This window comes from Pituophis catenifer, unplaced genomic scaffold (assembly GCF_029215685.1).
Source record: "Pituophis catenifer annectens isolate HBS135680 unplaced genomic scaffold, rPitCat1.0.hap2 SCAF_1, whole genome shotgun sequence".
Lineage (NCBI taxonomy): Eukaryota > Metazoa > Chordata > Lepidosauria > Squamata > Colubridae > Pituophis > Pituophis catenifer.
The window spans coordinates 341,922,914-341,947,921 of NW_027256881.1; the positions used below are offsets into that span (position 1 = coordinate 341,922,914).

At 46.2% G+C, this 25,008-nt stretch overlaps 1 protein-coding gene across 2 annotated transcripts in view; it reads right to left on the minus strand.

Annotated features, from left to right (window-relative positions):
- Positions 1-25,008, minus strand: part of TLE2 (TLE family member 2, transcriptional corepressor) — a 60,627-nt gene that overhangs the window by 16,953 nt on the left and 18,666 nt on the right. The window contains exons 9-11 of one of the 2 annotated variants that reach the window (XM_070944452.1): positions 23,023-23,112; positions 21,026-21,070; positions 6,825-6,965 (exon numbers count right to left, since the gene is read on the minus strand). In XM_070944452.1, the coding sequence (XP_070800553.1) occupies positions 6,825-6,965; positions 21,026-21,070; positions 23,023-23,112 (276 nt within the window). Of the gene's footprint in view, positions 1-6,824; positions 6,966-21,025; positions 21,071-23,010; positions 23,113-25,008 lie in introns of both variants that reach the window. The other variant, XM_070944460.1, reaches the window with a different exon arrangement.

The following is a 25,008-nucleotide window of genomic DNA, read 5'->3' on the forward strand; positions in this document are numbered from 1 at the left end:
CACGTGCGGCCCCATTGCAAACCAGTAGTAAAGTTAAGAAGAACCCACCCCTGCCCTGCGCATGTGCGGAGGTGGCGCGTGGGCTCACATTTGCGAACCGTAGCGAAGGTAAGTGAATACCACCCCTGCAGTGGTGGGATTCAAATAATTTAACAACCGATTCGGCCCGGGTCAGGTTGGCTGTCATGGGAAGCGTGGGCCATCCCCGTCTTCCAGCTCCACCACGACGGCCAACCTGACCCTGGGTGAACTGGTTGTAACATTTAAAAGCCCGCCCCCCCACCCCGCTATCAAAGTGGATCCTGGGCGCTGCGTTGCAATGGAGATACAGGAAACAGAGCAGCCGTCACGAGGGAAGGAGGAGGAGCAGGGAGAAGAAAGAGGGAAAGCGGCCTTCTCCTTCCCTCACGCCGGTCACCTCCGTTGCCCATTTCGCCATTGCCATTGATAGCCAGGGGGGAGGGGGCTAATTTAACAATCGGTTTGCCTGAACCGGTGCGAACCAGCTGGTCCCCACCGCTACATCACCAGTGTCAGCCTGTATTACAAAGGGCTCCTCTGGGTTTGAGGGTGCTTAAGGGTCGGTTCCTCCACAAAGAATCGTTTCAGCTTTTTGAAAGCCGCTTGACATTTCATAGTCCAATTAAGAAGCTGGTCGGTTTGGGCTTTATCCCTCTTCTTCCCATTTTTAGTAGCTCAGTGATGGGCTGTTGCTTTTTGTGAACGGGAATGAACTCTGGTCCAGAATGCAGCCGCGCGGGTAATTACGGGAGCTACATGGCGCTCCCGCATAACACCGCTCCTGCGCGAGCTGCACTGGCTCCCAGTGGTCTTCCGGGTGCGCTTCAAGGTGTTGGTTACCACTTTAAAGCGCTCCATGGCATAGGACCTAGTTATCTTCGAGACCGCCTTCTGCCACCGACGACCTCCCATCGACCCATGCGCTCCCACAGAGAGGGCCTCCTCGGGGTGCCATCAGCCAAGCAATGCAGGCTGGTGACCCCCAGGGGGAGGGCCTTCTCTGTGCGGGCTCCCACCCTCTGGAATCAGCTGCCCCCAGAGATAAGGAGAATCCAAGACCTCCGTGCCTTCCGCCGTGCCCTTAAAACTTACTTTTTCCAACAAGCCGGGCTGGCCTAACAAATCCTTTTAAATGATTTTAAATTCGTATGTCTTTTAAATTTTGGGCCAAATTGAGATATTTCCTTTTAATCTGTTCTTAATGTTTGTATTATGTGTTTTTATCTGGCTGTACACCGCCCTGAGTCCCCAGGGAGAAGGGCGGTATATAAATTTGAAGTAAAATAAAATAAATAAATAAACTTGCGAGCGGGTGAAGACCAAGAAGCTCTGCAGTCGTCTTCTGGTTTCGTGGGGCTTCCCACTCTAAATATTGCCTTCACCTTCGGATTGAGGAGAGCACATCTTTCTCTTTCTGTCCTGGCCACTTTTTACAGAGGTACGATTGAGAGCGTTTTAACAAACTGCATCACTGTTTGGTTTGGTGGCAGCCGCGCCTCAGGTAGAAAGTCCATACAGAGAGTGGTGAGGACAACGGAGAAGATTATAGAAAGCTCGCTTCCCGTTATTCAGGATGCTGCTTATAAGCACGATGTGCTTAGAGCTCAAAGTGTTGTGAGAGACCCCCACACACCCACCTTTCGGTCTATCTGTTTCTGTTGCTCCGTTCTGGGAGGAGGTTTCAAAGTATTTCGAGCAGGATTACCAGATTCTGTAACAGCTTTGCTCCCTAGGCCATCCATCTGGAAAACTCACAGGATTCCTTTTTCTCACCATGGACATGTATACATCCCAACTAGACTGTGTTGTTTCTCTGTGGATATATTACATATGTGCAGTGGTGGGCTGCTGCCGGTTTGGACCGGTTCAGGCAAATTGGTAGTTCCAATAATCAGCTGGCCCCTGGAATGTTGACGCCTTCCTGGAGGAGCTTCGAGCCAGATTCGAGGACCCCAAGCAAGCCCTCCTCTGGTGTTCACATGGTCCAATTATAACACTTTTTTGTTGTCATTATGGGGACGACAGTCCATTTCTCCGTCGAGCACCTGCAGGGGTGACCTTGGCGTTTTTGGAGGCCCTCACGGTCCGTGAACGAAGTCTTGGCATTCCGTTTCCTCCCTACACATTCCACCCTTCTCCCCCCCCCACTTTTTTTTCCGCTGAATAGTTGAATAGCGATAGAAGCTAGAAGGCAATAAAGCGACTGAATCTTTGACACTGTTTGTACCCATCAAGAAAGAGGGGAGGAGGGGTGAGCAACCTTGGAAAGGAGAGAGGGGTTCTCCCAGGCTACAAAATAAGAAATTAAGGGGGAAGGGAGAGGAACCGGGCTGCAAAATTGATCCCCACTTTCTCCTGGTTTTTTTCCCTTTTAGTCCCCAAGCCAGCTCAGATGGTCTGATACTCTGGTTCTCTCTCTCTCTCTCTCTCTCTCTCTCTCTCTCTCTCTCTCTCTCTCTCTCTCTCTCTCTCTCCCTCCCTCCCTCCCTCCCTCCCTCCCTTCCCTCCCCACTCTCTCTCCCCCTGTCTCTCCGTCTCCCTGTCTCTTTCTGTCTCTCTTTTTTTCTCTTCTCTCTCCCTCTCTTTCTATCTCTTTCTCTTTCTCTCTCTTTCTGCCTCTCTTTCTGTCTCTCTTTCTTTTTGTCTCTTTCACTCTCTCTCTCTATATATATATCCCTCTTTCTCTCTCTAGCTTTTCTCTCTCTCTTTCTCTCTTTTTCTCTCTCTTTTCCTCTCTCCCTCTCCCCGTCTCTCTGTCTCTCTGTCTCTCTCTCTCTCTTTCTCTGTCTTTCTGTCTCTCTCTTTTTCTCTTCTCTCTCCCTCTTTATCTCTCTCTCTCTTTCTCTCTCTCTCTTTCTCTTTGTCTCTTTCACTCTCTCTTTCCACTCTCTTTCTCTCTACAAATATATCCCTCTTTCTCTCGCTAGCTTTTTTCCTCTCTTTTTCTTTTTCCTCTCTCTCTCTCTCCCCATATCTCTTTCCCTCTCTCTGTCTCTTTCTCTCTCTCTCTGTCTCTTTCTGTCTCTCTTTTTTCTCTTCTCTCACTCTACCTTGCTCTCTTTCTCTCTATCTCTCTTTCTGTCTCTCTCTTTCGCTCTCTCTTTCTGTCTGTCTCTTTCTCTCTCTTTCTGTCTCTCTTTCTCTTTGTCTCTTTCACTCTCTCTCTCTCTCTTTCTCTTCACTCTCTCTTTCTCTCCCACTTTTTCTCTTCGCTCTCTCTTTCTCTCCCTCTCTTTCTCCCTCTCTCTCTCTCTGACACACACGAAATAACACACAGATTCCTTGGCCAGCCCTCCCCTTTCCCCTCCCTTCCCTTCTGCACGCCTGCCCTAATAGCAATTAATTATACATTAAAATCCTCCCTGGAATTCAAAGCCCTCAGTGGGCTGCTAATTAACGGAGCTCCCCAGCTTTTGAGGAGGGGGCACGGGAAGCCCAGCAGAGCCGAAGGGGGGAAAGGGGAAGGGGAGGGAAGAAAAAGGGAAAACAGGCAGAGAGGGAGCCTAGCAACCGGTGTCACCAGAGCCACAGAATTGCAAAAGCATCTTCCCAGCCCAGATGTTCTCTGTCTGTCAGTCTGTCTGTCTGTTTGTCTGGGTCTCCCCGTCTTGCCAGCTGCCCCTTTTCATTTCTCTGCAATATTCACTTTTTTTTCCCCCAGTTTCTGGGTTTGGATTTTTGACAAGGCTGAGAATACCTCAATCCTACCTGATTTATTCGTCCAGGGAGTTGTGCAGACGGAGGTTGGAAACCAGTCTGGATGTAATTCTCCAACGCAACGTGGTTTGCTTTTTAGATCTTTTTGCCTTGCGATACAGGCAGTCCTTGAGTTACGACCACAACGGGGCCCAAATTTTCCATTGCTAGACAATGATTAAGTGAGCTTTCAACCATTTTACAGCCTTTTTTTTTTTTTTGCCAGAGTTCTTAAGCGATTCCTTGCCGTCGTTAAGTGGATCGCGTGGTCCTTAAGTGACTCTGGCCTCCGCCATTGACTTTTCTTGTCGGCAGCCAGCTGGGAAGGTCACAAAGGGTGATGATCACACAACCCAGGGAACAGTGCAACCATCATAAATACATGCCAGTTGCCAAGCAGGGCCAATTTGGATCCTGTGGCCAGAGGGATGCTGCAACTGTCCCGTGAAAATGAGTTATAAGTCCCTTTTTTCAGCGCCATTGTTAACTTGGAACGGTCACTAAACGAATAGTTCTGAGCAGTGGTGAAATCCAAATTTTTTTTTTACTACCGGTTCTGCGGGCGTGGCTTGGTGGGCGTGGCAGGGGAAGGATACTGCAAAATCTCCATTCCCAACCCACTCTGGGACCAGCCAGAGGTGGTATTTGCCGGCTCTCCAAACTGCTCAAAATTTCCGCTACCGGTTCTCCAGAACCTGCTGGATTTCACCCCTGGCTCTGAGTCAAGGACTAAAAATCTGTAGAGATTCTCAGTCACTCAGGTCACGGTTGTCCCAAAGGTGCTTTTTCAGGAGGCAACTGGACTTCCCGGTTTTTCTTTGAAGACGTTTCATTGGTAAAATGAGGACCCAGATTGTTGGGGACAATTGCCTGACTCTAAACCGCTTAGAAAAAGTTAAAAAGCACTGTGAAGTGGTATATGTCTAAGTGCTATTTCTATCATCTATCATCTATCATCTATCATCTATCATCTATCATCTATCATCTATCATCTATCATCTATCTATCTATCTATCTATCTATCTATCTATCTATCTATCTATGTCAGATATTGCCTGCATATGATGCACCAGAGACTAGAAGGGGTTAAGTCTTTACAGACATCACATGTGACTATATCAGCCAATGAACTCTCTTATTGGACTTTTACCTAGAAACCACTTGGATATCTTCCTTTTTTTCTCTCTCTCTCTCATCTATCTCTCAGCAAGACAACACATGAACTTCTCTCTCCTCTCAACATCTGAGTCATACAGTTAGGGTAAAAAAATGCAACAGGACACCCTGTTCATTATCGTATGCATATATATATTTGTAAATAATAAAAACAACCTTTTGAACCTGAAGCTGTATTGACCAAATAACTTCCTCATAGAACTAAATGAGCACGACCATCAATATATATCTGATAATCTATCTATCTATCTATCTATCTATCTATCTATCTATCTATCTATCTATCATCTTTCATTTAATCTGTCTATCGTCTCTCTCTCTTCTCTCTCTCCCTCCCTCTCTATCTCTCTCTCACACACATACTCTCTCCACAGTGATTAGAATGCAGTGCTACAGGCTATCTCTGCTCACAGCCATCAGTTCAGGGGTGGGTTCGAAATTTTTTTACTACCGGTTCTGTGGGCGTGGCTTATTTTGTGGGTGTGACTTTATGGTCATGTGACAATTCTTTAGGATTTAGCAGAGGTACTGGTCTACCAGGCTTTTAACTGCTTGCAGAGCTGTACCGGTCTACTCATTTGTTTTTGGAGGCACTTGTCTACCCATTTATTTTTGCAGGCATCGGTCTACTCATTTATTTTTGGAGGCACTGGTCTACCCATTTATTCTTGCAGGCACCAGTCTACTCATTTATTTTTGGAGGCACTGGTCTACCCATTTATTTTTGCAGGCACCGGTCTACTCATTTATTTTTGGAGGCACTGGTCTACCCATTTATTTTTGCAGGCACCGGTCTACTCATTTATTTTTGGAGGCACTGGTCTACCCATTTATTTTTGCAGGCACCGGTCTACTCATTTATTTTTGGAGGCACTGGTCTACCCATTTATTCTTGCAGGCACCGGTCTACTCATTTATTTTTGGAGGCACTGGTCTACCCATTTATTTTTGCAGGCACCGGTCTACTCATTTATTTTTGGAGGCACTGGTCTACCCATTTATTTTTGCAGGCACCGGTCTACTCATTTATTTTTGGAGGCACTGGTCTACCCATTTATTTTTGCAGGCACCGGTCTACTCATTTATTTTTGGAGGCACTGGTCTACCCATTTATTTTTGCAGGCACCGGTCTACTCATTTATTTTTGGAGGCACTGGTCTACCCATTTATTCTTGCAGGCACCGGTCTACTCATTTATTTTTGGAGGCACTGGTCTACCCATTTATTTTTGCAGGCACCGGTCTACTCATTTATTTTTGGAGGCACTGGTCTACCCATTTATTTTTGCAGGCACCGGTCTACTCATTTATTTTTGGAGGCACTGGTCTACCCATTTATTCTTGCAGGCACTGGTCTACTCATTTATTTTTGCAGGCACCAGTCTACTCATTTATTTTTGCAGGCACCGGTCTACTCATTTGTTTTTGGAGGTATTGGTCTACCACCACACTGCCTTTTAACACTGATCAGCTGTAGGGCGGCCTTTTGAAGCCCCACAGCAAGAGTTTAAACAGTTTTTCTCCTTCTAGCCGATCAGCTGGGACTCAGGAGGCAGCAATAGATTGGGGGTGGGGCCAAATAAAAGGTAAGTAAGAATAACGGGGGGGAGGCGGGGGGGCAGAACCGGTTCAGTGACGTCATAACGTCACTGCTACCCGCTTGGCGGAACCAGGAAGAACCAGGCGAAACCCACCACTGCATCAGTTCGATCCTAACCGGCTCAAGGTTGACTCAGCCTTCCATCCTTCCGAGGTCGGTTAAATGAGGACCAAGATTGTTGGGGACAATACGCTGACTCTGTAAACCATTTAGAAAGGGCTGTAAAACACCATGGGGGCAGTATATAAATCTAAGCGCCATTGCTAAAAGATAAATCAGCTATCCATTCACGTAGAGACTTGTCCATGAGTTATAACCACCTTTCCACTTACCAAATTCAGGTCCTTGCCTTTGAGAGGTGTGGGGCTGCGGCTGGATGCCAGCGAGACTGGACTGTTCGTAAAGCCCCTTTGGCTGGGCAGGAGCTGGGCAGCAGAGGTGCACAGTGGGCTCCCGTGCTCAGAAGGAAGGTCCTGGAAGGGAGGGGAAAAAAATGGTTTCATGCCTTCAGTTTTGCCGAGATATTTGGCACAATAGGGAACCGCTGCAAAAATTAGAGGCAGAGCTTTAAAAATAGAAAAGATTGGATTGAGCCATTGCAGAATGAAAAGCTGACAAAGAGTCTTTAGAGCAGGGGTCTCCAACCTTGGCGACTTTAAGCCTGGCGGACTTCAACTCCCAGAATTCCCCAGCCAGCTTAGTTTAGCTGGCTAGGGAATTCTGGGAGTTGAAGTCCGCCAGGCTTAAAATTGCCACGGTTGCAAACCCCTGCTTTAGAGAACACCTAATTTCATACAGGTAGTCCTTGATTTGTTTAGTGACTGTTCCAAGTGACAACAGCACTGAAAAAAGTGGCCGAGGACCGTTTTTCACACTTAACGACCGTTACGGCGGCATCCCCGGGGTCACGTGATCAAAACCCATCCACTTCTTATCAACGGATTCATCTTTATGACAGTTGCAGTGTCCCAGGGGTTATGTGATCCCCTTTTGAGACCTTTTGACCAGTAGGGAAGCCAGATTCACTTAACGACCGTTACTTACTTAACAACGGCAGTGATTCACTTAACACCTGTGGCAAGGAAGACCGTAAAATGGAGCAATACTCACTTAGCAATGGATGGAAACTAATCAAGGAGAGAAGCAACCTAGAAATAAGGAGAAATTTCCTAACAGTAAGAACTTGCCTCCAGAAATTGTGGATGCTCCAACACTGGAGGCTTCTAAGAAGAGATAGGACAACCATTTGTCTGAAACGGTGTAGGGTCTCCTGCCTGAGCAGGGGGTTGGACTAGAAGACCTCTAAGGCCCCTTCCAACTCTTGTTATTTTGCTATCTGGGATTAAGAGAGGCAGAAGGACACATCTCATAATCAAATTCAGCCTCTTCCCAACTGGTACCCTCCCTAGATGTTGGATCTTAAATCTCTAGAATTCTTTGGGATCTTCTGGAAGTTGAATTCGAACATCTGGAGATCTAGCAGACAATGGATGGCTGATTTCACTTCTGGGGAATGTGTGAAAGGCCTGAGCAGGTTTTTTGCTTTGTCTTTCTTGCTTTCCCTCAGTGTCAACAGAGAAAAGGGAACTCAACCATGTGCAGCCTCCGTTGGTGCCAAGGAAAATAAAAGCCAAGAATGCTTTGAACTGGTGGGAGGGAAAAAAAAAAAACCACATGAAGCAGAACAATTTTATAAAACAGGCGGGGCAAAAGAAGCCTCTTAGCTGGGCCCAAACAAGAGTAGCCTGAGAGATGGTGAAATGATGATTTTTTTTTTTTTTGAAGGTGCCCTGCAGGAAGATTGATTTGTATTTTCTCCCTGTTGTTTCTCATTCAATTTGATGGGGAGGGAGGGAGGGAGGGAGGGAGGGAGGGTGGGAGGGAAGGAAGGAAGGAAGGAAGGAAGGAAGGAAGGAAGGAAGGAAGGAAGATGGGAGGAAGGGAGTGAGGAAACAGGAAAATAGGAGGTGGATGAAGGAAGGAAGAAAGTGAGGGAGAGAAGAAAGCGAGAGAGAGAGAGAAAGAGACAGAAAGAGGGAGGGAGGGAGGAAGGAAGGAAGGAAGGGGAAAGGGAAAGGGAAAGGGAAAGGGAAAGGAAAAGGAAAGGGAGGGAGGAAGGAAAGAAGGAAGATGGGAGGGAGGAAACAGGAAAGTAGGAGGCGGAGGAAGGAAGGAAGGAAGTGAGGGAGAGAAGAAAGCGAGAGAGAGAGAAAGAGACAGAAAGAGAGGGAGGGAGGGAGGAAGGAAGGAAGGGGAAACGGAAAGGAAAAGGAAAGGGAAGGAGGGAGGAAGGAAAGAAGGAAGATGGGAGGGAGGAAACAGGAAAGTAGGAGGCGGAGGAAGGAAGGAAGGAAGGAAGTGAGTGAGGGAGAGAAGAAAGCAAGAGAGAGAAAGAGACAGAAAGAGAGGGAGGGAGGGAGAGAGGAAGGGGAAAGGGAAAGGGAAGGGAAAGGGAGGGAGGGAGGAAGAAAGGAAGATGGGAGGAAAGGAGGAAACAGGAAAGTAGGAGGTGGAGGAAGGAAGGAAGAAAATGAGGGAGAGAAGAAAGCAAGAGAGAGAAAGAGACAGAGAGGGAGGGAGGGAGGAAAGAAGGAAGGAAGGGAAGAAAAGAAGGGGAAGGGAGGCAGGGAGGAAGGAAGGAAAGAAAGAAGAAGGAAAGAAGGAACGGGAAAGGGAGGGAGGAAGGAAGGAAGGAAGGAAAGAAAGAAGGAAAGAAGGGGAAAGGAAAAGGGGAAAGAAGAAGGGGAAAGGGGAAGAAAGAAAGGAAAGAAAAGCAAAAAGGGGGGAGGGGAGAAGTGGTGATGTATGGTGCTTATACCTATTTGGCAGAGAGCTGGACAAGGGGTGGGGTGTGAAGACTCCCCCTCCTTTCCCGCCACATTCATTTCTCCCGCTCTCGGCAGCCTCCCACGCTTTCATGCAGCCTGAAGGAAAGGACCTGCGGAGGGAATCTCTTGGGAAACGAGAACAGCTGCCAGGTGCGGCTGGGCTGTCAGAGCGATAGAAATATCTCTGAGCAGCCATAACTGCCCCATCCACCACCTCCCGCCACAACCTGAACTCAAGGAATTTGAGGAATTTGAAAGGAATTCACAAGCTCCTCCAAAATGAGGTGGAAAATGAGAGGGGGGAGGGAGGGAGGGAGGGGGGAAGAGAGAGAAAGAGAGAGAAGGGGGAGGGAGGGAGGGGGGAGAGAGAGAGAGAGGGAGGGAGAGAGGGAGGGAGGGAGAGAGAGAAAGAAAGAGGGGGGAGGGAGAGAGAGGGAGGGAGAGAAAGAGAAAGGGGGAAGGAAGGGAGAGGGAGGGAGAGAGAGAGAAAGAGAGAGGGGGAGGGAGGGAGAGAGAAAGAGAGAGAGGGAGGGAGGGAGAGAGGGAGGGAGGGAGAGAATGAGAGGGGGAGGGAGAGAGAGAAAGAGAGAAGGGGAGGGAGGGAGAGAGAAAGAGAGAGAGGGAGGGAGGGAGAGAGGGAGGGAGGGAGAGAATGAGGGGGAGGGAGGGAGAGAGAAAGAGAGAGAGGGAGGGAGGGAGAGAGGGAGGGAGGGAGAGAATGAGAGGAGGAGGGAGAGAGAGAAAGAGAGAGGGGGAGGGAGGGAGAGAGAGAGAAAGAGAGAGAGGGAGGGAGAGGGAGGGAGAGAGAGGGGGAGGGAGAGAAAGAGAGAGGGAGAGGGAGGGAGGGAGAGAGAGAGAAAGATAGAGGGGGAGGGGGAGGGAGAGAGAAAAAGAGAGGGGGAGGGAGAGAGAAAGAGAGAGAGGGAGGGAGAGGGAGAGGGAGGGAGAGAGAGAGAAAGAGAGCGGGCGGAGGGAGAGAAAGAGAGAGGGAGAGGGAGGGAGAGAGAGAGAGAGAAAGCGAGAGGGGGAGGGGGGAGGGAGCGAGAAAGACAAAGAGGGAGGGAGGGAGGGGGAGAGAGAGAAAGAGAGAGAGAGAGGGAGGGAGGGAGAGAGAGAATTTAGGCATCGAGGTAAAGGGAATCCTCAACTTACGACCACAACTGAGCCCAAAATGTATGTTTGCTAAGCAAGACATTCATTTAGTGAGTTTTGCCGCACGTTATGACTTTTCCCGCCACATTTGCTAAGTTGCTATCCCTGCCGTTCTTCAATTACTAACACCGTTGTTAAGCGGATCTGGCTCCCTCGTTGTCTTTGCTTGGCCGCAAAAAGGGGCTCGCACAACCCCCGGGACACTCTGCAACCGTCATAAATATGAGTCAGTCGTCAGGCGGCTGGATGTAAATCACGTGATTTCCCCCCCCCCCCAGGGGATGCTGCCACGGTCCTAAAAATGGAAATAAGTCACTTTTTTGCCCTTGAAAATTCCCAACGGTCACTAAACGAACTGTTGTAAGTCGAGGGCAACCTACACTTTATACGCCCCTCCTTAATTCCGACGGAAAGTCCTTAATTCCCATTTCTGAAAAATGTGCATTCCTTCCAGTCTGGTTTTTTTCCACCCCTGTTTTTCAGGGGGTTAAACCCATCCTGGGATTCCACAGGCATCCATCCGCAAGGAACACATTTTATTTTTCCAACCCGGCACTTAAGAAAACCTCCAACAACACATTTCTGGTGTCAGGTGGCTCGCACGCCTCGCCTCGCTCTTCCCAGCCAACCCCAGATTGCTGCTTGAATGCCTTATATTACGGTTTTCCTTTCTTGGTTTTAATCGTTGCGGATTCTCTCGGGAGCAAACGGAGGGAAACGGTTTTCGACACACTTCTGCGGAATGCAAAACCAACGTTCCTTTCCTATCCTTGGATTTTTTATTTTTTATTTTTGCAGAAATTCCAAAGACGTCTAACGTTCTCACCTTTTCGGAAGGAAAAAAAGTGGTGGTGGTGGCCAGTGGTTATCCACTAGCTATGTTCCCACAGGTTGCATTTAACCGGGTTAGATTAAAGAGCTGGTAGCTGCACTATATCCATTAGTTTGGTTTTAACGCCGATTTAATCCTGGCTTTTCGGTGGCTTGGCTGGATCTGTTAAATTCAGGGGGTTTTTTTGGGCTGGTTTGTGAATTGTGCATAACCAGAAATGAGGTTAACCCCAATGCCAACCGAATCATGGATAGGAAGGTGCCTCAAAGGACATCTGGTGTAATATTGCTTGCTTGCTGAGTGTAATATTCAATCAATCAGTCAATCAGAATAGAGCTTGAAGGGACCTTGGAGGTCTTCTAGTCCAACCCCTTGCCCAGGGAGGAAACCCTATACAATTTGAGACAAATGGCTGTCCAGTCTCTTCTTGAAAACCTCCAGGCATGAAGCACAAACAACTTCTGGAGACAGTCCTTCCTCTGGTTAATTGTCCTCACGGTTAGGAAGTTTCTCCTTAATTCCAGGTTGTTTCTCTCTTTGACAGAATAGAATAGAATAGAAAATAGAATAGAGTAGAGTAAAGTAGAGTAGAGTAGAGTAGTGTAGAATAGAGTAGAATAGAAAATAGAATAGAATAGAGTAGAATAGAAAATAGAATAGAATAGAATAGAATAGAATAGAATAGAATAGAATAGAATAGAATAGACTGGAATAGAGTACGGTACGGTACGGTACAGTAGAATAGAATAGAAAATAGAATAGAGTAGAATAGAATAGAATAGAAAATAGAATAGAATAGAATAGAATAGAAAATAGAATAGAGTAGAATAGAATAGAATAGAATAGAAAATAGAATAGAATAGAATAGTGTACAGTAGAGTAGAGTAGAATAGAATAGAAAATAGAATAGAGTAGAGTAAAATAGAGTAGAATAGAATAGAATAGAATAGAATAGAATAGAATAGAAAATAGAATAGAGTAGAGTACAGTAGAGTAGAGTAAGTAGAATAGAATAGAAAATAGAATAGAGTAGAGTAGAATAGAATAGAATAGAAAATAGAATAGAGTAGAGTAGAGTAAAGTAGAGTAGTGTAGAATAGAGTAGAATAGAAAATAGAGTAGAGTAGAGTAGAATAAAATAAAATAGAATAGAATAGAGTAGAATAGAATAGAAAATATAATAGAATAGAGAAGAGTAGAGTAGAGTAGTGTAGAATAGAATAGAATAGAATAGAGTATAGAGTAGAGTAGAGTAGAGAATAGAACAGAATAGAATAGAACAGAATAGAATAGAATAGAATACAATAGAATAGAATAGAATAGAATAGAAAATAGAGTAGAGTAGAGTAGAGAATAGAACAGAATAGAATAGAACAGAGCTTGAAGGGACCTTGGAGGTCTTCTAGTCCAACCCCCCGCCCAAGCAGGAGACCCTATTGCCCTAACCATAACCCCAATGCCAACCATATCATGGATAGGAAGGAGCCTCAGAGGACATCTAGTGTAATATTCAATCAAACAATCAATCAATCAGAATAGAGCTTGAAGGGACCTTGGAGGTCTTCTAGTCCAACCCCTTGCCCAAGCAGGAGACCCTATTACAATGTGAGACAAATGGCTGTCCAGTCTCTTCTTGAAAACCTCCAGTGATGAAGCACCCACAGCTTCTGAAAGGCAAGCTGTTCACTGGTTAATTGTTCTCAATTAACCAGTGGAATTAATGTCTTAATTAATTAAGATAATTAATTAGTTAACAATCAACAATTGCTCATTGTAGATTCCACTACCGATAGTCCTCAACTCAAGACAATTGGGACCGGAATTCGCCTTGCTAGGTAAGGCCTTTGTTAAGGCAGTCATGCCCGATTTTTATCATCTTTTTGCCAGGGTTGTTAAGCGAACCGCTGCAGTGGGTAAGTGAACCATGTGGTTGTAAAGCGAATCCGGCTTCCCTCCCCCTCCCCCCTTGACTTTGCTTGTCGGAAGCTGGCTGGGAAGGTTGCAAACTGTGATCACGTGACCCTGGGGAATGCTGCAACCGTTGTAAGTGTGAGGACTAATGCTAAGTCACTTTATCCAGTGCTGTTGCAACTTCAAATGGTCACTAAAGGAATCTCTGGCAGACTTTTAGCCAAACAATTTGGGATGGAGACCCTTGGAAAGGTGTGGGAGTTAGGAATGGATTTCCAGAAGAAAAATTGCAGACTACATGAACCAATAGCACCACTCAGGTGACCCTGAGGACACAGATAAACCTCCAAGTGCTTCAAGGACCCTCTAAAAGGATGCAAATGACCAGCTGTCTGCAAGAAATATACCGTACTTTTCGGAGTCTAAGACGCACTCCCCCCCCTTAAAAGTGGGTGAAAATTGCAGTGTGTTTTATACACTAAATGTTGCCGAAACCACGCCCACATGCCGCCCCCACCCTTCGGCCATTTTCGGCCTCCGTGCATTGCTTTTTCGGCCTCCGTACGTCCCATTCTAGACCCATTCCAGGCTGCGAGGATCACCACAGCACATCGCCATGGATCGCCACCTCCGCGCATCGCGTTTTCGACTCCATATGTTGCATTTTCGACCTCCGTGTGTCGCATTTTTGGCCTCTATGCATCGCATTTTCAGCTGGTTCTTGTTGTGGCTCCGTTGCCTGAGCCTGGGCTATCGACAGATGCAGACTCTGAGAGTGAGGGAGAGGAGTTGGCAAGGCCTCCCTCTCCAGGACCCTCCTCTCTGGCAATGCCTCCGGAGGACACCGAAGGCCAAGAGATAGGCCCAGAGCCAAGCACGTCCCCGCAGCCACAGGTGCACAGCGACGAAGGAGATAAGTGCTGGCTGGATCCTCGACAGCGGCGCAGGGAAAAGCGTGCGCAGCAGAGGGGAAGGCGTGCCAGAGATTAGCTGAGTCACTGGACCACACCCCACAGAGTATAAATGTGGGTGTGGTGGCCGGTTCACTTTGTGATGAGCAAAAACTAGAAATAATCCATGATCTCTGCGTTACTGGACTTCTGCCTGCCTTGTCGGACTGCATTTGGACTAATCCTTGTATTGCTGAAACTTTGCCTGCTTTATCGGAATGCTTGCAGTCTAATCTTTGTTTTGTGTGAGTAAAGTCTGAATTGGCAGCTAGCCACTGCGTTGCTGCCAGCTTTATCTTCAAAGACTTGGCTTTATTAACTCTGGGCCGTCTGTGGGGATGCATGTGTGGGACGGGGACAGAACAGTTCTAGGTGGTGGGGATTGGCAGCGGGGGGCATCCCCGCCGCTTGGAACCAGCCAAAAATGCGATGCGCAGAGGCTGTGTGGAGGCCGAAAAAGCGACGCGGGGAGGCTGGAAATGCAACACATGGAGGCGGCGATTGGCAGCGATGTCCTATGGTGATCTGGCAGCCTGGAACGGGTCTAAACAGAGGGTGCGAAGGCCAAAAACACGATGTGCGGAGGCCAAAAAGGCGACGTGTGGAGGCGACAATGGGCTGTGGCGATCCCTGCAGCCTGGAACAGCTGATTGGCAGTATTCCGTGAGGCCCATCCAACCGCCAATCAGCTGCTCATGCCAAATCAGGCTGCGATAACATGCTGAAGCTGACCAGGCTGTTTGCTGTTTGCTGCAAGGACGCCAGCCAGATGAATACCGATGGATGCTGATAGGCAGAGGCAGATTTTTTTTTTCTTGTTTTCCTCCCCAAAAACGAATGTGCGTCTTATACTCCGGAGCGTCTTATACTTCAAAAAATACGGTAAATCTTTCCATTCTCCACTATCCTGTCAGAGCTGAAGAAGCTTCTTGGATGAGAAGCGAAACCTCTTCAAAGAAAAACAAGAAAGTCCAGTTGCCTCTGGAAAAGGCACCTTTGGGACAACTATGATGACTGAGAATCTCTACAGACTGTCACTAGAGGAATGTTTGTAAGTCCAGGACTATCTATACTGCTTATCAGTCCTGACAGCCTGCCATCCAACCCCTATATCCAGTGAAGAGAAGTCTACATGTCAAGGTTGAACCACTTTTGAATCTTATCGCTATTCCGCTTGCTAAAAAAACTGGGGGGAGGGAAGGGGAGAAAGAAGGCAGACGCTTCAGAGACGGACCGCGAGAGCCAAGGTCCCACCATGGCCACCGATCCAGGTGTCTGACTGTAAGACGGACAGTTCTCAAAACAAAAGGACGATTCATAATTGGACAATTGACCAACCGAGAGTGGGGAGAAAGGGAAGCTCTTTGTTGAACTATACAAGCATTGCGCGGGGAAAAACCAGAGTTGGTTTTGATTCTTCAGTACCGAAAGGCTGTCTCTAATAAAGTTTTGCTTTTGAGATTTCAAAGTTCCTGAGAATGTCTACTTTTGGGGGCGGGGGTTGCTAGTCGGACCGCTGACAATACACCTGCCCTGCATTTACATCATTATACCTATATTTATTTTCTTTAAATTTCAACTTGGTCGTTCTTCTCCTGTTGGCAGTTTCAATAAGAAGTCAACTTTTCTCAAATCGTGCACACTTAGATAGATGTACACTCATATTATTTCCAACAGACTCCATACTGCTTTCTTACTCCATATTTCCATCCATCCATCCATCCATCCATCCATCCATCCACCTCTCTCTCTCATCTCTCTCCCTCCCTCCCTCCCTCCCTCCCTCCCTCCCTTCCTCTCTCTCTCTCTCTCTCTCTCTCTATATATATATATATATATATATATATAGAGAGAGAGAGAGAGAGAGAGAGAGAGAAAGAGAGAGAGAGAAGAAAAAAGCCCAGAATCGAATGGATGTGATTCCACTGAGCTAGGGCTGCAGAAAAACCTTGGTTACGTAGGAAAAACCTGGCTATATATATATATATATATATATATATATATATATATTATTATTATTATTATTATTATTTATTGAATTTCTATACCGCCCTTCTCCCGAAGGACATACATCATCTCTCTATATATCTATCCATCCATCCATCCATCTATTTCTATCTATTTATCTATCTATCTATCCATCCATCCATCATCTATCTATCCATCCATCCATCCATCCAAATATTTATCTAATATTTTACTTCTACTTTAATTAGAAGGCACCACAATACGTCTCTGTGCCAGAGATGAAAATTCAACTTAAAACGAGAATGAAAACTGAATCTAAACCAAACTAAAACTGGCAGGTTAAATGTAGGACGGTTTGACACACACACATACCCCAAAACTGAGTCTGAGTATTTTTCCTAAAAATACCAAGTAGGGCAGTGTTTCCCAACTTTGGCCACTTTAAGCTTTGCTGGCTGGGGAATTCTGGGAGTTGAAGTCCATGCATCTTAAAGTGGTTAAGGTTGAGAAAACTTGGAGCAGGGTAAAACTTCAAAAGGGCTCTATATCTCCATTCAATTCTTTTTTTTCTTTTTCTTTTTTTTGCAAGCAAAACACGCCGATTCCCGAATTATCCCAGTTTTGCAAAATCCAATCTGAGTCAGAACAGAAAAAGAGTAACAGAATTGGAAGGGACCTTATAGGACATCTAGTCCAACCCCCTGCCCAAGCAGGGGACCCTACACCATTTCTGACCGATGGCAGCCCAGTCCCTTCTTAAAAACCTCCAGTGATGAAGCTCCCACAACTTCTGAAGGCAATTGCTGTTCCGTGGGTCGATTTTTCTCAGTCAGAAAAATTCTCCTTATATCTTGGTTGAATCACTCCTTGATCAGTTTCCATCCATTATTCCTAGTCTGGCCTTCAGATGCTTTGGAAAATAGGTTGACCCCCTCCTCTCTGTGGCAGCCCCTCAAATATTGGAAGACTGCTATCCTGTCTCCCCTGGTCCTTCTCTTCACTAGACTAGACGTTCTTCATATGTTTTAGCCTCCAGTCCCCTAATCCTCTTTGTTGCTCTTCTCTGCACTCTTTCTAGAGCCTCAACATCTTTTTTTATAGTGTGGTGACCAAAACTGGATGCAGTATTCTAGGTGTGGTCTTACTAAGGCTTTATAGAGTGGTATTAGTACCTCCGTTGATCTTGATTGAATGCCTCTGTTAATGAAATTTAGGATTGCATTGGCTTTTTTGGCTGTCGCTGCACGCTGTTGGTTCATATTTACAGTAGCGGCCAAAATTGTGGAAACCATTTGGGAAAAGTGTATTTTCTAAAACTAGCTAATAACACCACTTTTTTTGGGGGGGGGGGAGTAGTACCATAAAATGATTTATCAATGGAAATATAGTTTAATCAAGACTGTAATGCAATCACTTTTATGAAGGATTTGCTATTAGAATAGCAGTTACAGTATAAAGAAGAACAGTGAAACACGTAGAAAAAACGAGATATACAAAAATTATCATCGTGTCAGTTAATACTTAGTTGGGTAACCTTTAGCATGAATGACGGCCTTACAATGTCTTCCCATGGAGTCAACCAAGTCTTTGAGTTCTGCAGCTGTTAGAATGTGAAACCAAGATTGAATGATTGCTTCTTTTAACTGGGGTTTATTGCTGGGTTGTTTCTGACGAACAAGTTTCTTTAGTCGGCTCCATAGATTTTCAATTGGGTTAAGAAGGTCTTGGCTATTCCCAGGCCATTTTAGCAGTGGAATAGGATTATCTTGAAACCAGGGGTGGGTTCTAAAATTTTTTACTACCGGTTCTGTGGGCGCGGATTATTTTGTGGGCATGGCTTGGTGGGGGCAATGTGACTGGGTGGGCGTGACCAACTTTTTTTTTTTTTTAACTTTTAAAAGCATTTTTTCTACAACCTTAAGAGGTTGCAGAAAAAAATGCTTTTCAAAGCCTCTGACGATCAGGCAACTCAGCTGGGATTGCCAGAGGCTTTTAAAGGCATTTTTTTTTCCTACAACCTTTTCGGCCGAAGAGGTTGTAGCAAAAAATGCTTTTAAAAGCCTTTGACAATCCCAGCTGAGCTGCGCGATCATCAGAGGCTTTTTTTTTAACTTTTAAAAGCATTTTTTGGGCTGAAGAGGTAATAGAAAAAAATGCTTTTAAAAGTAAAAAAAAAAAGCCTCTGATGAGGTGGGCGGGGTAAGCGAGCGGCAACTGGGCCGGGGACCGTTTCGGGGGCGTGGCCAGCCAATGTTATTACCCCGGTTCTCCGAACTACTGCAAATTTTTACTACTGATTCTTGCGAACCGGTGCGAACTTGGAGCAACCCACCACTGCTTGAAACTCCAAAAAACGTGGTGTTATTAGCCATCAAACCTCAAAAATACACTTTTCCCAAAAGGCTTCCACAATTTTGGACACTACTGTAATTGGTTGTCCACTAAGCCTCCAAGATCCCTCTTGGAGTCAGTCACCCAGGCCAGAGAGAATAGAATAGAATAGAATAGAATAGAATAGAATAGAATAGAATAGAATAGAATAGAATAGAATAGAATAGAATAGAATAGAATAGAATAGAATAGAATAGAATAGAATAGAATAGAATAGAATAACAGAGTCGGAAGGGACCTTGGAGGTCTTCTAGTCCAACCCCCTGCTTAGGTAGGAAACCCTATACCATTTCAGATAAATGGTTATCCAACATCTTCTTAAAAGCTTCCAGTGTTGGAGCATTTACAACTTCTGGAGGCAAGTTGTTCCATTGATTAATTGTTCTTAATTCCTCCTTAGTTCTAAGTTGCTTCTCTCCTTGATTAGTTTCCACCCATTGCTTCTTGTCCTACCTTCAGGTGCTTTGGAGAATAGCTTGACTCCCTCTTCTTTGTGGCAGCCCCTGAGATATCGGAACACTGCTATCATGTCTCCCCTAGTCCTTCTTTTCATTAGACTAGACATACCCAGTTCCTGCAACCGTTCTTCATATGTTTTAGCCTCCAGTCCCCTAATCATCTTTGTTGCTCTTCTCTGCACTCTTTCTAGAGTCTCAACATCTTTTTTACACCGTGGCGACCAAAACTGGATGCCGAATTCCAAGTGTGGCCTTACCAAGGCTTTATAAAGTGGTATTAACACTTCGCGTGATCTTGATTCTATCCCTCTGCTGATGCATCCTAGAACTGTGTTGGCTTTTTTGGCAGCTGCAGCACATGGCTGGCTCATATTTAAATGGTTGTCCACTAGGACTCCAAGATCCCTCTCACAGTTAATACTATTGAGCAAGGTACCACATATACTGTACCTGTGCATTTTGTTTTCCTTGCCTAAATGTAGAACCTTCCTTTTTTTACCACTGAATTTTATTTTGTTAGATAGCGCCCAATGTTCAAATCTGTCAAGATCCTTCTGTATCTTGAGCCTATCTTCCGGAGTATTGGCTATTCCTGCCAGCTTGGTGTCATCTGCAAATTTGATAAGTTCCCCATCTATCCCCTCAGAAGATTTGGTCTTCCGAGCCTGTGGACTCGTGCTGAAGCCTGTATAGGACACTGTATATTTGTCTTCATTCGTAATCCCAGTTTTTCCTGACCTGCCATCATTCTGATATTCTCCTTCAACTTGAGACAAACCTTTCCGTGAACCTTTTAAATTACAGCTGCCCGAACTGCATACAATCCTCCCAATTTGCACAACATGTATAAAACATGTTGTGCAAATCCAGCAAAATCTGTCTCTTTCTCTGTCTCTCTCTGTCTCTCTCTCTTTGTCTCTGTCTCTTTATCTCTCTGTGTGTGTGTCTCTCTCTGTGTGTCTCTCTCTCTTTGTCTCTCTGTCTCTCTCTCTTTGCCTGTCTCTGTCTCTTTATCTCTGTGTGTCTCTCTCTCTCTGTGTGTCTCTCTCTCTTTGTCTCTCTGTCTCTCTCTTTGCCTCTGTCTGTCTCTTTATCTCTCTCTGTGTATCTCTGTGTGTGTCTCTCTCTCTCTGTCTCTCTCTCTGTGTCTCTCTGTGTCTCTGTCTCTCTCTCTCTCTCTGTCTCTCTCTGTGTCTCTCTCTCTCTGTGTCTCTCTCTCTCTCTGTGTCTCTCTCTCTGCCTCTCTCTCTCTGTGTCTCTGTCTCTGTCTCTCTCTGTGTCTCTCGGTGTCTCTCTCGGTGTCTCTCTCTCTGTCTCTTTCTCTCTGTGTCTCTGTCTCTGTGTCTCTGTCTGTCTGTCTCTCTCTGACTCTCTCTCTCTCTCTCAAAGGAAGAGAGAGGTGTGGAGGGGGGGAAAGGATAAGAAAACAAAGCAGAATGTGAAGATTGAGGGGCTGTTTTTGTCTTTTTTTTTTCTTTTCCTATTTGCAGGGAGAGTTTTCAAGCCAAACTTTTAACGTTTATTTTGCAATGTGTTTCAGTCCGTCTTTGGGTTTAGGTGAGATGTGTGCGGCTTTGATCCCAGGCTGGGCAGATTCCAGGCGCTGCACAAAGTGGGTATTTGTGGGGCACCGATTGGCACAAAGGAAGGAAAATCCAGATGCAAATACTCAATGGCGTTTTCTACGGAGGTGGGGAGAATGCAAATGCTTCCACGTTCCTGCAGGGATAAAAATGCACCGAGGGAGCAATAGGCCACCCAGGTCAAAGAGCCACAGCTTTCATCTTGCCAGAAGTCAGAAGGAAGCGGCTGGCCTGACCCCCGCAATGAGCCCGGAGTGTAATTAAGACTTTAAAAAAAAGGGGAAAGTGCAAAGCTGCATGGAGAAATAAAGCGATGGATGGTGAAACCGCCCGGAATCCAACCGCTTTGAAGCCCCTGCATAATTTAGCACGGAAACCTCCTGAGAGCTGCTCGTGCCTACAGCAGCCGCCAAAGCTTCCCACGGAATGGAGTCGTTACCACCACCAGCACCCCACGTACCTCATCCACAATCAGGTTGCAATCACTCTTCTCCCCATCGCTTTCCTGCAAGACAGCCAGGAAAAAGAAATGGGGAAGGAAGGAAGGAGGAGAGAGAGAGAGAGAGAAAGAGAGAAGGTAGGTAGGTAGGAAGGTAGGAAGGTGAGAGGGAGGGAGGGAAGGGAAGGAAGGGAACGGAAGGGAATGAAGGAAGGGAGGAAGAGAGGAAGAGAAGATGGGAGGAAGGGAGGAAGGAAAAAAGAGAAGAAGGAAGGAAGGAGAGAGGGAAGGAGGGAGGGAAGGAAAGAAATAGGGAAGGAAGGAAAGGAAGAGAAGGAGAAAGAGCGGGAGGGAAGGAGGAAGGGAGGAAAGAAGGAAGGAAAAAGAAGAGAAGGAATAAGAAAGAAGGAAGGAAGGAAGGAAGGAAGGAAGGAGGGAGGGCGGGGAAGGAAGGAAGGAAGAAAAGTGAAAAAAAGGAGAAAGGGAAGGAGGAAGAAAGGAAGGAAGTAGGGAAGGAAGGAAGAAAAAGGAAGAGAAGGAAAAAGGGAAGGAAGGAAGGAGGAAGGGAGGAAGGAAGGAGGGAAAAAGAGAAGGGAGAAGAAGGAAGGAAAGAAGGAAGGAAGGAAAAGGAAGAGAAGGAGAAAGGTTGGGAGCGAAGGAGGAAGGGGGAAAGAAGGAAGGAAAAAGAAGAGAAGGGAGAAGAAGGAAGGAAGGAGGGAGGGAGGGAAGGAAGGAAGGAAGGGAAGAGAAGGAGAAAGGACGGGAGGGAAGGAGGAAAGGAGGAAGGAAGGAAAAAGAAGAGAACGGAGAAGATGGAAGGAAGGTAGGAAGGATGAAAGGAGGGAGGGAGTGAAGGAAGGAAGGAAGGAAGTAGGGAAGGAAGGAAAAGGAAGAGAAGGAGAAAGGGAGGGAGAGAAGGAGGAAAGAAAGAAGGAAGGAAGGAAGGAAGGAAGGAAGGAAGGAAGGAAGGAAGGAAGGAAGGAAGGAAGGAAAATCATCAATTTTGCACCATCCCTGACAGAATGTTTCAAACGAAAACCGAAAGATGGACAGGAAACATTCCCAGCTGCTAATGAACCACCCTTGGTGTAAATCAGTGGGGAAACTCCTGGCAAAATGTGGCCCCACTCTCTATTTTTGCAGCACAAAAACTGCATCTCCTGGGGGGTGGGGGTGGAAAATAAACTCTGGGGTTGCTAAGAGGCAGCCCCAACCTGATGGTATCAAACCAATTAATCCAGACGATGAAATTCAGTCGCCAAATCTCCAGATCTCAGCAGGGAGACGCCAGTTCTATCTCAAAAAGCAAATTAATCCTCTGATACGACTGAGTTGAACTTGGCCTCCAACCCATGAGCCTGGCTGCCCACCTGGGCACCTGGACATCCCCGGTTCTTAATCCCAGGTTCGAATTCAGTGCTTCCCAAACGTTTGTCCTTCATTCCCCAAAACTGCTTATCAGAAAGTCTTATTAAACTCAGAGGACCGGTTATAACAGGGGTCTCCAACCTTGGCAACTTTAAGATTTGTGGACTTCAACTCCCAGAGGAGTTGAATCCACAAGTCTTAAAGTTGCCAAAGGTTTTTTTTTTTTTTAAATTTGATTTATATGCCGCCCTTCTCCGGAGACTCAGGGCGGCTTACAATGCGCTCAGCAATAGCCTTCATACTTTTGTATATTTATACAAAGTCAGCTTATTGCCCCCACAACTGGGTCCTCAATTTACCTACCTTAGAAAGGATGGAAGGCTGAGTCAACCTTGAGCCTTGGTGAGATTCGAACCAATCTCACCAAGCTCAAGGTTGACTCAGCCTTCCATCATTTCTAAGGTAGGTGAAATGAGGACCCAGTTTGTGGGGGCAATAAGCTGACCTTGTATAAATATACAAAAGGATGAAGGCTATTGCTTAACGCATTGTAAGCCGCCCTGAGTCTCTGGAGAAGGGCGGCATATAAATCAAATTAAAAAAAAAAAACATGACCAAAATGAAAAAGAGACACTCACATAACCTCCTACCTCTTCTTTGTCCTGCAGCTTGGCCTTCGCCCCGCTATCTTCGCCCCGTTCTTCACCTTGGATACTCTCTGGAGGAGACGCAGAAGTGCTCTACAGGTTGCGGAGACGAGAAAGAGGCAAATTAATGAACGGCAAGAAGCAGGCGGGGAAAACAGAGGCCCATTTCTGGTGCTTCAAATCAGGGGTCTCGGACCTTGGCAACTTGTAAGACTTGTGGACTTCAACTCCCAGAATTCTCCTTGGCATGGCCTGGCGGAGGAATTCTGGGAGTTGAAGTCCGCAAGTCGTAAAGCTCACAAGGTTGGAGACCTCCTGCTCCAAATCATGAGATGGTGGCTATTATTTAATTACAAGTAAGATTACTTTTTCCTCCCCTCCCCCCTTCTGGGAGTTGAAGTCTTAACCTAGCCATCTTAAACTAGCCAAGATTGAGAAACTCTGTTCTAGGTTCTTCAATCCACAGCTTTTTCCAGCTGGTTGAATTACAACGAAAGGCAGGGGTGAAATTCAGCAGGTTCTGACAGGTTCTGGAGAACCGGGTAGCGGAAATTTTGAGTAGTTCGGAGAACCAGTAAATATCACCTCTGGTTGGCCCAAGAGTGCGGTGGGAATGGAGATTTTGCAATATCTTTCCCTCAGGAGTGGGGAGGGAATGGGGATTTTGCAATATCCTTCCCCCAGGAGTGGGGAGGGAATGGGGATTTTGCAGTACCCTTCCCCTGCCACGCCCACCAAGCCACACCATGCCCACCAAGCCACGCCCACAGAACCGGTAGTAAAAAAAAATTGGAATTCCACCACTGACCAAAGGATCTCAGCCATCGTTGGCATGGGCTGGGAATCCTGGGATCTGTAGCCTATCTTCACCAGCCTACAGCATGTGATCACCCTCCCCTCACCTCAGACAGGCCATCTGCCTCTCCCACCAGTATTATAAAAGGGAATTTTGTAATTTTCCCGATTCAAGGTGTAAGCCATTCAGAATCATTCAGGGGACAGTCGGTAGCTCTGAAATCCAATACCGACCAATGAGGAAAATATAAAGTTAAAGCAGAATGATACAAAACATCATTGTAAAACCAACATTGTAGGCCTCTCCATAGTTGCCCTGTGCTAAGATGGATGGCCAATAAACGTAATAAATAAATAATAAATAAAACCTGGTCAGGTTCCCCCACCCCACCCCCACCCCGAGATTTTCCCATGTGTTTGTGTGTTTGCTTTGCAGAATCGGTCACCAAAAACCTGGTTCCTTTTTCCAAGCAGATGAGAAGAGAGTTGAAAAAAAACGGGACTGATTGTCTGAGGTTCCTCTATATTATTATTTATTAATATTATTATTCATCCCCCATTTATTATTTTATCTTCCCATTATTACTTTATAAGTAACTCAAGGCAACAAAACGTACATTAATATTCCTTCCTTCTCTCATTTTTCCCACAATAACAATCTTGTGAGGTGGGTTTGGCTGAGAGAGCGTGAGTAATCCAAAATCACCCAGCTGGATTTTATGGCCTAAAACAGGACTAGAACTCCCAGTCTCCTGGTGATTGGCCCAAAGTCACCCACCTCTCTTTCCTGCCTACGGTGGCACTAGAACTCACCATCTCCTGGTGATTGGCCTAAAGTCATTCAGTTGGCTTACCTGCCTAAAACAGGACTAGAATTCACAATCTCCTGGTGATTAGCCTAAAGTTCCCCCAGATGCAGGGCTGAAATCCAGCAGGTTCTGACAGGTTCTGGAGAACCGGTAGCGGAAATTTTGAGCAGTTCAGAAAGAACCTGTAGCGGAAATTTTGAGTAGTTCGGAGAACCGGCAAATACCACCTCTGGTTGGCCCCAGAGTGGGGTGGGAATGGAGATTTTGCAATATCCTTCCCCCCAGAAGTGGGGAGGGAATGGGGATTTTGCAGTCGCCTTCCCCTGGAGTGGGGTGGGAATGGAGATTTTGCAGTATCCTTCCCCTGCCATGCCCACCAAGCCAC